The 13,427-nt window shown below is 46.2% G+C and overlaps 1 protein-coding gene across 1 annotated transcript; it reads right to left on the reverse strand.

The window, feature by feature from the left end:
* Positions 1-13,022, reverse strand: LOC103699197 (cytochrome P450 78A9-like). Its single transcript, XM_039118580.1, is given in 5 exon segments — positions 1-649; positions 746-786; positions 12,055-12,246; positions 12,249-12,909; positions 12,911-13,022. Coding segments are annotated over 5 exon segments (1,620 nt in total). The 5' UTR covers positions 13,016-13,022; the 3' UTR covers positions 1-28.
* Positions 13,023-13,427: the final 405 nt, after the last annotated feature.

The following is a 13,427-nucleotide window of genomic DNA, read 5'->3' on the forward strand; positions in this document are numbered from 1 at the left end:
GAGAGCAGTCGGTAAGCACGTTACTACTTTAATCGATCCTGCGCCGCGGTTGCAATTTAACGGTCAGGAGAACTGCCATCTCGCACGAGAGCCTTAGGACCTCGGATAAATCGACACGTGTATGATCCGGTGGCGAGATCTCGAACTCGTGCATCAGCGACGCCACCCAGAAGCTGACCGTCGCCATGGCGAGAGCCTTTCCCGGGCAGCTCTGCTTACCCGACCCGAACGGTGCCAGCCTCAGGTCCGAGCCCGAAACCGGGAACTCGGCGCCGTCCGGTCCGAGGAACCGGTTTGGCCGGAACTCCATCGGGTCTGCCCATACGGTCGGGTCGTGGGTAATGGCCCACATGTTCACCATTGCGGTGGTCCCTGCCGGCACGAACCACCCATCGACCACCACGTCGGACGTTGCCAGCCGGGCCCACGAGAGGAGCGGGCCCGGTGGGTGCAACCTTAGCGTCTCCTTCAACACCGCCTGGAGGTACACCAGCGACCCCATGTCAGATTCCGTTGCTACCCGCTTCCGGCCCACCACTCGGTCCAATTCCTCTTGGACCCTCGCCCGCACGTCCGGGTGGAGCACAAGCCACGCCAGCGCCCACTCCATCAGCACGGCCACAGTGTCCGTACCCCTTAATATCATCTCCTACATAACTTTCAAGAAAGTAACAAAACAAGTCAACCAACATGTTTTTACCCTTAATTCTTTCGACCTGCTTTAATTTGAAGGAGGTGAGCTTACCCAGAGGACGGCAACCATGTCTGGTTCGGATAGTCTGTCCACTACAGGAAAACTGAGCTATCCCGACGCTTTTGTTGACCTATAGCGACGCTTATAAGCGTCGGCAAAAGTACCACCAACGCAATCTAAAGCGTCGCCAAAGCGTCGATTATACCAGAGTGGCATAATTTTTTGCCGACGCATGACGAAAGCGTCGGCAAAAACAGGGATATCCCGACGCTTATATAGCGTCGGCCAAAAACAAGCATTTGCGTCGGCAATAACCCGACGGTATGAAATTCTCTAGCTTTCGCCGACGCTATATAGCGTCGGAAACTTACGACGCTTTTAAGCGCCGGTAGATCCTTATGCCAGTGCTGTCCCACGAAGTTTTTCCCTGACGCTTAAAGCTTTTTAGCGTCGGTGAAAGCGTGCCAGTACTGTGCCACGGGGTCTTTTACCGACGCTTAGAAGCGTCGGAAATTGTTTTTTTAAAAAAAATAAAAATACGAATTCATATTACATGCCACGGGGTCTTTTACCGATGCTTAAAAGCGTCGGAAATTGTTTTTTTAAAAAAAAATAAAAATACGAATTCATATTACATAACACACATTACAATACAATCAATATAACAATATAAACCTGTATTAAATTGATACATTGACATAAACACTCAGATCATTCGAAATATGAATATTATCATATCTGATTAAAAATTTGCTTAATAGACTTCAAATTACAATGTACTCTGAAAAATAAGAAACATATACATATCAAACTCATAAAAGATAATCTAGAATGCATCAGGGACGGGATTCAGCTCCATCATCATCATGTCTACAAGCGTTTGAAGAATCAGAAATCTACAAAAAAAAAAAAAGAGAAACCTTAAAAGTTAGGAATAATGTGATACATTAACTCATATATCATAATTAATAATATGTAAAGTATTGAAATATAATAAAGTTAATTACCTGAGAAGGTAGAAATCGTTGTAACATGGATGTAATATTCGTAAGCTGAGACTGCAAATTTGTTTGGTTTTGCTTCAGCTCTTCAATAGTTGCTTGAAGATGACGAACTTCTGCAGTGTTACTACCTTCTCTGACATTTCTTATATATGTGCCCACTGAAGACAACTGAGTGGGGGTAACTCCAACGCCGTAACCCCGCACTCGACCATAACGCTCTGGGCCCATCAATTCAGTAAGCACTTGAGCTTCAATATGATTGTTCGCGTCGGATGATGATGACCCCCCGACGCGCTCTGAAATAAGATTTGTTGCCCTATCCTATATCTCTCAAAAAAAAATCAAATTAATGTATGCGAATAATAGAACCAAAAAAAAATACAGCACAAGTCAAAGATGAATACATACAACTATATCTCTTGACTCCTCCCGGACAAAGCTGCCATCTCGGTGGGTGTGAGTCATCTTATAAAACTCCACCCTACCAGGCTCCCTCCCATTATCATCCACCTACAACAAAAAGTATATTTCACGAGTATACATGCTATATGATAGAATAATTTAAGATAAATTTAAAGAGTTTCAAAAAAACTTACGAATTCAGCCTACGCCTCGCATAACTCATGGAGCCTGAAGTGTGAGGAACAGTCTGCGATGCTCGAGCAGCTCTACCAATATTGGAATATGTCTTCCCCGAAAAACAATAAACAATGTAATTTATACAATGTATACATTTCTAATCTATAATAATATTAAATACAATCTAAGGTATTGAAAAAATATACACAACCTGAGCTCTCTTGGAAAACCAGTAGTGGACAAGCTCCCTCCACTGATGAGAGATTACATCTGGAGGACAAACACGGGCCACCTCCTCTTCAGTCATGCCCTCGTGCTTTCAATCCGCCTTTAGCTTTGCCTTATTTTTTTTCCATTTGCGGTTGACGGACTTCAGCACCCAATCATGGCTATTTGCAGGAAGGACAAACTTTGTCTACATCAAAGTCAAAAATGTTATATCAATGTTAAATCAAAAAATAATTGAAAATAGTAAGCAACTTCAATTCTTTACCTCAACAATTCTAAGAAGCTCAATCTTATACGAAGGAAGCATTTCATTCCATTTCGTATAGTTGAGCGGACATAATTGTCCCTTCCGCACAACTGATCCTAAAAAAGTGGATAAAATGCTTGCAGCATTCTTGATGGGCTGCCCCAGTTCGTTGCAATGGACGACAATCTTCTCATCCTCAGGTAGGCTCCATACGTCCCGTGCTCGAGTGGGCCCTCGTGTTCTCCTCACTCTCCCCAGTCCATCTATAAAATAACAAGTCCATTAAAGGTAAATGATTTAAAATAGTTAGATTGTAAGAGAAATTAATATAAAAACTATAAATCAAATTACCCAGGACGTCCACGTCATCCGTGTCTGGACGATCTGCAGGTGGGGCGTGCTCAGACTGGGACCCGGACTGAGTATGGGGCTCATCGGGCTGCTGGGAACGATCAGAAGTAGATCCCACGGATGTGTGCTGAAACTCAATATTTCTGAAACATTTTCCTCGCGGCATATTGTAATCTAGTATGCATAAAAAAGAATCAATATTAGTTAAATATTAAAAGTACATTACTTTTAATATTCTTATAACTGCCACCATCCTCTTCTGAATTGAGAATATTTAAGATAGTCTTCTCAACTATATTGTATTCCCGCACCAAACTCCTTATTCTCTCACAATTAATAAATATTAAAAGTACATTACTTTTACATGATCATCTAAGCTGGTCCAAATATTAGCTCTTAAAGCAACAGATTTTAAATACATGACCAGTTCCCCAGCCTGCAACAATAATGAGTCACTAAGCACCTGTTGAAAGTTTGAAAAATTTAAATGTCGCATGCAAAACTTACTTGGAGCAGAGACCGACTGTCAATGCAAACACACGAGCATTATCCTGATACAGAATAGTAAGATATGGAGTTCTAATTGCAAAGGAGCTATGAATCTGATGCCAAAAACATTTAGAGGTGAAGATAGGAAACACACTTAAAGCTGTTGATTTGTGGGAGAACTAATATACGATGAAACCAGAACTCATTGCACATATGTATGGGACAAACATAATATACCAGGGTTTCTGAACAATCTATGCGTGAGTAATGTTTATATATGATGCAGCATAACTATTAGATTTGCTAAAACATGTGGTTCACCCACAAATCCATTATCACAATCCCTGTTCTCTTTCTTGTTTATATTTATTTATTTTTCAGATTGAGTGTAGACAAACTTTATAAATGCTGACTTATCTTCAAGAAGAAGACTAATAATAGGAGATACAAGTCCAAATTCAGAGTAGCCTTACTGGTAAAGTGGTATGATTTGGGAGTAGTGTGATGACACCACTTTCAGAGTAGCAGCAAGAATCGCAGCCTGGATTTTTAAAGTTTTCTAGGTAACTCTTTAAGTTCATGGCAGCTCCTCGATGATGCACCAGCAATCCCAATCCAAATCCATGCTTTACGACAATTTATAGATGAACTTGCTGGCTGCTCAAACTTCGAGCCAGATTACTACGAAGATATGCACATAAAGTAAAAACATCCATGAAAAAAATGCACAGAACAACATAACCAAATCTGATGCTATTCAAGGTTAAAAAGTTGAGTTGGCTTCAGGATATTCATTAGGGGTCAGAGATCTGTACAGGCAACAGTACCAATCAGAAGTAAAGGAATTCCAATGACATCAAGAATTTTGGCTCCAATTTCTCATTTATTTTCATACACAAAATCATTTATAAGGTACCAGTCAACCAACACATTGAAGTAGTTTGACTAACTCCACATGCCACCATTAAAGAGAACAATTGCAAATTGTCAAACACCATGATACATCCTGAAATTTGAAGAACAGAGCATCTCACTTATTACATTATAATGTGTCCACACTTGGCACAAATTTTTCAAAATTTCTACTAAGAAGACTCCTATGCACATGTTATCATCTAAACTCAACCACTGTAACTGTCAAACTTTTTAATAAAGTTTTCAAATGCCTGTAGCTAGTGAAATTTGCATTTCCGGATAACAAAAACTAGTTACTCAGTAAACATAAATAATTTACATTTTCTGTGAGTGTTATTATCATGTATAGTTTGAACACTGTCAAACATTACAGCATAAAACTAGAATCTTGCCAAGGGTAACCAGCACATGCCGCGAAGGCTTCGAATAATTAAAGGCATAATAGATGATGAAGTAGGCATTTTGGATATTTAAAATACTTTAGGTTGATGGAATCATGTACGAGCAAAAAATTAGCTTCTGAAAGAAGATATACTAAGAACCGAGTACACAACTCATCAGGACATTATGGAATAACGGTGCTCTGTCTATGAATTCAATAGCCTTGCCATACAAAAAAGCTACAATGGTCAATGGCCTATCGAAAACAGAAATCCTGTTAAACATGTTTTCATATTCTCGGCTAGGACTTCTCAACATTAATCAAGATCCTATCTCTAGACTCGTAAACCGGATATAAGTTGTTTTTCATAAAACTAACCCAAAGAATAAAAAGATCATGTCAATCAGACATGCATAAATCTACCTCTCGAAGAAAACACCATCTATTCTCCCACATATTTTAATTTTATGTCAGGACCCAAATCAGACTGTCAATGAAATAATTAGATAAAATAGACCACCTGATGCTAAGGAATGAAATAGACTCCATTATTATGACAGAATCATCAGAAATACCATACAAATAGCAATGAATTTCTGTTAGTAACATGAAAACTGGAATTATTTACCCGAAAATCTCTTTACGGAGAGTATGAGGATCACTTACCTCAGACGACGGCGGCGGAGTAGCTACGGCTCGCTCGGGATGGAGGTGAGATGTCGGCGCGCAGCCAGGGCATCGACCGGCAGAGGATGAGGAGACGGGGCCGGGCGAGAGTTAAAGACAAGAAGAAAACAAAGAGGAGGAGGAGGAGGAGGAGGAGGAGGAGAAGGAAGAGAAGGAGGAGTAGGAGGCTTACCTCAGACGACGGCAAGTGTTGGGGTATGTGGAGACCATTGGTGATGAAGAGAATTGAAGGAGAATCAATTCTGCATAATTCTGTCTGGCGGATTGTCGGAGTCGACTCGAGCTACAGTCGAGTCGACTCGGGAACAGTCGAGTCGACCCGGGAGGAGAAAAACCAGAAGACCGAGAAAACCATGTTTCTGTCTGGACTGTCAGAGTCGACTCGAGCTACAGTCGAGTCGACTCGAAGCATCGTCGAGTCGACTCGAGCTACAGTCGAGTCGACCCTAGATCGTGCCAGTTTTGTCCAGACGTGCCAGAGTCGACTCGAACCACAGCCGAGTCGACTCGGGCTCGCGGAAAATCGTACGGACGATTTTCTTTTGGTGTTTTTTAGTAGCGTTTCGACGGCTATGATCATCTGAAGGTCTTGAGACTATATATAGGACTCATGAGAGCCCTAGGAAGAGATATTCAAGGATATTTTGAGAGAGACTCTTGTTTTGTGCGGCTAGGGTTCTAGAGAAGAAGAGGATTGGGATCCTACTTCTTGTGCAAGGGAAATTCTGTGTGAATCTCTTATAGAGCGATCGCGTGTGATCGTTCGGGTGTGTGCTATCTCTGTAATCTGTTCATCCTAATTGAGATTTGGAGCGGTAGAGGACGTAGGCTACTTGTAGCCGAACCTCGTTACATCTTTGTGTTTGCTTTGCTATTTTCTTCCTATTTCTTCTTCCTTTGGTTTGATAATCCGCTGCGGTGCTCAAGTGTTTTACCCTATTGAAACCACGGGGTAATCTTTTGCCCTTCGTAGCGGAAGCGAAGCGGTGATCCTTGAGTCCGGTGTCGAGGGAGCGAGAGAGTGCTTATCCGTTTGCTTCTCTCTTTGCTTGTCCGACGTTGGTGGTTGTACCGGTATGAGTGGGTTCCGGTGCAGGGCGTCGCCAACAAGTGGTATCAGAGCTATTGGTATTCTGCAATGGCGGATGAAGGGAAGTTGCGAATTGAGAAGTTCAATCGCACGAACTTCGGATTTTGGAAGATGCAAATAGAGGATTATCTTTACCAGAAGGATCTCTATTTACCTCTTGGAGGTAGAGCGAAGAAACCAGAGAAGATGTCCGATGAAGACTGGGAGGTCCTCGATCGGAAGACGCTCGGCACCATAAGATTGTCACTTGCATCCCAAGTGGCATTCAACATCAAAAACGAGAAGACGACGATGGAGTTGATGGCAACATTGTCGCGGATGTACGAGAAACCCTCAGCATCAAGCAAGGTATTTCTCATGAAGAGGTTGTTTAATCTTCGTATGAAAAATGGCGGCAGCGTAGCAGAATACCTCAACGAGTTCAATGGACTCACGGCCCAGTTGGAGTCAGTGGAGATTAGTTTTGACGATGAGATTCGGGCATTGCTAATCCTCTCCGGATTGCCTGATAGCTGGGAGGGCCTGGTGATGGCGGTGAGCAACTCTTCGGCGACGGAGAAGTTGATCTTTGATGACGTTGTGGGAGTGCTTCTGAGTGAAGAAGCAAGAAGGAAATCTTCTGGAGCTACGGAGTCGTCTGGAAGTGCACTAAACATCTCTAACCGGGGAAGACAAAAGAAGGACGGTCGATTTCGAAGCGACTCGAAGTCGAGATCCAGCAGGTCTCGAGCACCTCAGAACAAGGGAGCGAAGTGCTGGAACTGCGGGAAGATGGGGCACTTTAGGAGGGACTGCAAATCTCCTAAAGGGAAGCAGGGCGACCACACCGAAGGAGTTAGCAAGGATCTGGCAAATCTTGCTGAAAACGGTGACATAGATGACCTCGTTCTATCTTTATCTACCGGTGACGAGTCTTGGGTGATAGACTCGGGCGCGTCTTTCCATGCTACATCCCAACGGAAGCTTCTTGGAGGATATGAGAAGGGAGACTTCAGCAAAGTCTACTTAGGGGATGGAGAGCCTTGCACCATACAAGGAAGGGGAAGCGCGGAAGTGAAGTTGATTTCTGGATCTTCACTTGAGCTTGAGGACGTACGGCACGTGCCTCAACTGCAGAGGAATCTGATTTCTGTTGGACAGTTGGCGAGCCAGGGGTACAAGACTATTTTCACAGCTGATCAGTGGAAGATATCCAAGGGTTCGTTGATGGTGGCTAGTGGCAAGAAGGTTGGGACACTTTATATCGCCAACGGCACGGAGAACTCTATTGGAGTTGCTGCAGCAGATGTGGACGCCAAGTTATGGCATTGCAGACTTGGGCACATGAGTTATCAGGGACTGGAGGTGATGCACCAGTTGGGAAAGCTGCAGGGTCTCAGGAGTGTTGAGATGGACTTCTGTGAGGATTGTATTCTCGGAAAGCAGAAGCGTGTTTCATTCAACAAAGAAGGTAAACCTCGGAAGCAAGAAAAGCTAGATCTCGTGCACACAGACGTGTAGGGGCCTGCACCGGTTTCTTCCATTGGTGGATCTCAGTACTATGTTACTTTTATTGATGATGCTACCAGGAAGCTTTGGGTGTTCTTCTTGAAGCACAAGTCAGAGGTATTTGGGGTCTTCAGGAGATGGCAGGCAATGGTAGAACTCGAGACAGGAAGGAGGTTAAAATGCCTGAGATCAGACAACGGTGGTGAGTATTGTAGCAGGGAGTTTGAGGACTACTGTGCAGAGGCTGGGATCGTCAGGCAGAGGACAATTCCAGGGACACCACAACAAAATGGAGTTGCTGAAAGGATGAACAGAACAATTAATGAGCGTGCCAGGAGTATGAGGATACATGCTGGATTGCCACAGTAGTTTTGGGCAGAAGCAGTTAACACTGCTGCCTACTTGATCAACAGAGGGCCATCAAAGAAACTTGAATTTGGGATTCCTGAGGAAGCATGGACAGCGAAGAAGATTGATTTGGCGCACTTACAAGTATTCGGTTGTACCAGTTATGTCCATGTTGATTCCAGTCAAAGAAGCAAACTAGACGCCAAATCAAAGAAGTGCATTTTCGTTGGATACGGAGGTCAACAGTTTGGGTATCGGTTTTGGGATCCCGAACACAGGAAGATCATTCGTAGTAATGATGTGGTATTTAATGAGAAAATGCAGCAGAGCACTGAATCAGAAACAAAACCTGTTGAGCCGTGTTTTGTGGATCCTGAAGAGGAGTCTACAAATTCTGGTCAGAAGACTCAGTCAGAGCAAGAACCTAAAGTATTGGCACCCTTTCCACAACTAAGAAGGTCCACTCGTAGTACTCATGGGAAGCCTCCTCAAAGATATGATGGGACTCTTAGTTATTTGCTGCTCACAGATAATGGCGAACCTGAATGCTTCACGGAGGCATTGGTGGTTGATACTAGGAAGGAGTGGGAGTTGGCCATGGATGATGAGATGGAGTCATTGGAGCAGAATCAAACGTGGGATTTGGTGGATCTGCCCAAGGGGAAGAAAGCACTGTCAAACAAATGGGTTTACAGGCTGAAGGAAGAGCAGAATGGGAAGAAACGGTACAAGGCCAGGCTGGTTGTAAAAGGATTTCAGCAGAGAGCAGGTATCGACTTCACGGAGATCTTTTCTCCTGTAGTCAAGATGAGTTCTATTCGGGCGGTGCTGAGCATGGTGGCAGTAGAGAATCTTCACTTAGAGCAGCTTGATGTGAAGACAGCTTTTGTTCACGGAGATCTCTATGAGGAGATATATATGCAGCAGCCGGAGGGATACATTGCAGCTGGCACGGGTGACTTAGTCTGCAAATTAAAGAAAAGCCTCTATGGTTTGAAACAGGCACCCAGACAATGGTATCTCAAGTTCGATAGTTACATGCTTGAGATAGGATACAAAAGATGTCAGGAGGATCACTGTTGCTACTTCCGGGACTTCGGTATATCTTACATTATCTTGCTATTGTATGTTGATGACATGTTAGTTGCAGGAGCTAGCATGCATGAGATTGCAAAATTGAAGCTAAAGCTGTCAAGAAAATTTGCAATGAAGGATCTAGGAGCAGCGAAACAGATCCTTGGGATGCGGATCAGCAGAGATAGATCTAAACATATCCTCAGACTATCTCAGGCGGAGTACATCAGCCGAGTACTCAAGAGATTCTACATGGAGGGTGCCAAACCTGTTGGCACACCACTAGGTGCCCACTTAAAGCTTTCAAAAGGACAAAGTCCGAAGATGCAGGTGGAGGAGCTCAATATGTCAAAAATCCCGTATGCATCGGCGGTGGGGAGCTTGATGTACGCTATGGTCTGTACGAGACCTGACATTGCTCAAGCAGTGGGAGTTGTGAGTCGCTTTATGAGCTGCCCAGGCTTGGAGCATTGGCGTGCGGTCAAATGGATACTGAGGTATCTGAGAGGCACGGAGCACATGTCATTGTGCTATGGAGGTTCTGAGATCCGGTTACAGGGCTTTGTGGACTCAGACATGGCAGGAGACTTGGACGGCAGGAGGAGCAGCAGGGTACTTGTTCACCTTGGGCAGTGGAGCCGTCAGTTGGATTTCCAGGTTGCAACCAGTTGTTGCATTGTCGACTACGGAGGCGGAGTATGTGGCAGCCACAGAGGCGTGCAAGGAACTAATATGGCTTCAGGGCTTGATGAAGGAGCTTGGGAAGGAGCAGAAGGATTGCATGTTATATTCAGATAGTCAAAGTGCAATTCATCTGGCAAAGAATTCAGCTTTCCATTCAAGGACGAAGCATATTGACATACGGTACCACTTCGTGAGGTCATTGCTCGAGCAGGGACTCGTCAAGTTGGAGAAGATTCATACAAGTCAGAATCCTGCAGATATGTTGACGAAGGTCGTCACGGTGGAGAAGCTGAGGAGTTGTTCAGCTTCTGCTGGTCTTCATGCTTGAAGACGTTGAGGAGGCATCGTACCTATCTCACTAGGATGATTCAGTTTCAGTGGGAGCATAGAGGAGAGCCAAGTAACAAGAGGATATACCCAAGGTCTCCAAGTGGGAGATTGTTGGGGTATGTGGAGACCATTGGTGATGAAGAGAATTGAAGGAGAATCAATTCTGCATAATTCTGTCTGGCGGACTGTCGGAGTCGACTCGAGCTACAGTCGAGTCGACTCGGGAACAGTCGAGTCGACTCGGGAACAGTCGAGTCGACCCGGGAGGAGAAAGACCAGAAGACCGAAAAAACCATATTTCTGTCTGGACTGTCAGAGTCGACTCGAGCTACAGTCGAGTCGACTCGAAGCATCGTCGAGTCGACTCGAGCTACAGTCGAGTCGACCCTAGATCGTGCCAGTTTTGTCCAGACGTGCCAGAGTCGACTCAAACCACAGCCGAGTCGACTCGGGCTCGCGGAAAATCGTACGGACGATTTTCTTTTGGTGTTTTTTTGTAGCGTTTCGATGGCTATGATCATCTGAAGGTCTTGAGACTATATATAGGACTCATGAGAGCCCTAGGAAGAGATATTCAAGGATATTTTGAGAGAGACTCTTGTTTTGTGCGGCTAGGGTTCTAGAGAAGAAGAGGATTGGGATCCTACTTCTTGTGCAAGGGAAATTCTGTGTGAATCTCTTGTAGAGCGATCGCGTGTGATCGTTCGGGTGTGTGCTATCTCTGTAATCTGTTCATCCTAATTGAGAGTTGGAGCGGTAGAGGACGTAGGCTACTTGTAGCCGAACCTCGTTACATCTTTGTGTTTGTTTTGCTATTTTCTTCCTATTTCTTCTTCCTTTGGTTTGATAATCCGCTGCGGTGCTCAAGTGTTTTACCCTATTGAAACCACGGGGTAATCTTTTGCCCTTCGTAGCGGAAGCGAAGCGGTGATCCTTGAGTCCGGTGTCGAGGGAGCGAGAGAGTGCTTATCCGTTTGCTTCTCTCTTTGCTTGTCCGACGTTGGTGGTTGTACTGGTGTGAGTGGGTTCCGGTGCAGGGCGTCGCCAACAGCAAGGTCGACAGCGGCGGAGTAGCGGAGTCTTCGATCGCCGATCGGGGCTAGGGATGGAGGCGAGATTAGTTTGAGGAGGAGGAGGAGGAGGAGAAGGAGGTGGCTTACCTCAGAAGGAGAGGTCGACGGCAGCGGGGAAGTCGGCGCGCTCGCAGCTAGGGCTCGCAGATAGGAAATGAGGAGAGGGGGCCGATCGAGCGAAGGGTTGGGGTTTTAAGTTTTCTAACGACGCTTATAAGCGTCGTTGTTTCTTAAACTTATAACGACGCTTTAGAGCATCGTTGTTTGTTTCGCTTTTCCAACGCTAACCCAAAGCGTCGGAAAAGGTTGGCGCTGAGCCAAACTTTACCGATGCTTTCCCCTAGCGTCGGGAAAAGTCAGTCGGCAAACCAACATTTGTTGTAGTGGTCGCTGCCCTGCAATGACAGCAGGATGTCGACGAAACCAGGGGTAGTTTCCGATTCGTTACCGAATCCAGCCCGATGCTTGTCGATGATACGGTTCATGAACCGGCTAACGCTGGGAACCAGCCGGGAGCACCTGGATCGGATTTTCTGGAGGTCCAAGCTAGCTAGGATGGGGAGGTGGTCCGACCAGTTGAGCTTCCCAAGAGGTCGTAGCCTTCCTCCACCATGCACCTCAGCTCCTGCAACTCCTCACTCTCCCGGCCGAACTCGAGCTTGTACTTTCTCCCGAACAGGGAAAGCATGACATTGCTCAAAGCGGTCAGCTTGAGGATCCTCCGGAGCTGGACTGCTTTCTTGGCCTCGACACTGCTGAAAGCCGCCACCATCTTGGCAGCGATCTGTGCGCGCTGCAGCGCAGAGGCAGTGATTTGCTTCGGTGAAAAGAGGTGAGTAGCAGCGATCCTCCGCAGCTTGCGCCAGTAGGCGCCGTAAGGGGCGAAGCCGATAGCTCGGTGGAACATGAGCCCGTATGCCGACTCCTTGATAGGCCGGTCGGCAAAGGCCGAGCTGCTGAGGATCTCCCTCGCGACGTCGGGGTTGGACGTGACTACGACCTTGGTGTGGCCAAGGCTGAGTACCATAAGGCGCCTGGCGTCCAAGGCCTCGGCGGCGGCAACTAGCTTTCGGTGGGCCAGGCCGGCCATGATGCCCAAGCTCCCTAGGACGGGGAGGCCACTTGGCCCCGGGATTGTTGTCTCGGCGCGCCGGAGCATTTTTTGGCTCCACCAATACCTTCCCCAGGCTGGGCCGCCAGGTGAAGCCCAGTGGAGAAAAGCAGTGGCCAGGCCGAAGAGAAGCACCCGCGGTGGCAAGAGAGAGGAGGCGGTAGGAGTCGGCGGGGAGTCCTCCGCATTTGGCAGCTAGGGACAGGGACAGGACCCACCCACTGTCTACTGCCGATCCCATGAGAGGATTGATGCTTGGTGCTACAAACGAAAAACTTGGTGAGGTTTATGGGACGCTTCCTTCTTCGTTCCTTGTCCTTGGAGCGAAGGGAGAAGCGGAATGGTGCCCCTTATATAGGCAGGAAATAAAGCTAAGGATGACTGTTAGAAAAGCAGACAAGAGGAATACAGAGTAACTGTAGGCGTCTCCGAATGAGAACAGAGGAATTTCTATATCATAATACTTGGGAGAACCGACTCGAGAGGAATAGGGGGAGGGTAGCGCCGCCAAGGTGGGGCGACACAACATAACAGCACCTGTACGCTGGGAGAGTGCCAAGTATCATGGGGATGGCACCACGTGGAGGTGCGTGGCAGTATATGCGGAGGCGCACATGACACCCATGCAACGCCACCATGGGCACGCCGGGCGC

The sequence above is a fragment of the Phoenix dactylifera genome, unplaced genomic scaffold (genome assembly GCF_009389715.1).
Source record: "Phoenix dactylifera cultivar Barhee BC4 unplaced genomic scaffold, palm_55x_up_171113_PBpolish2nd_filt_p 000375F, whole genome shotgun sequence".
Lineage (NCBI taxonomy): Eukaryota > Viridiplantae > Streptophyta > Magnoliopsida > Arecales > Arecaceae > Phoenix > Phoenix dactylifera.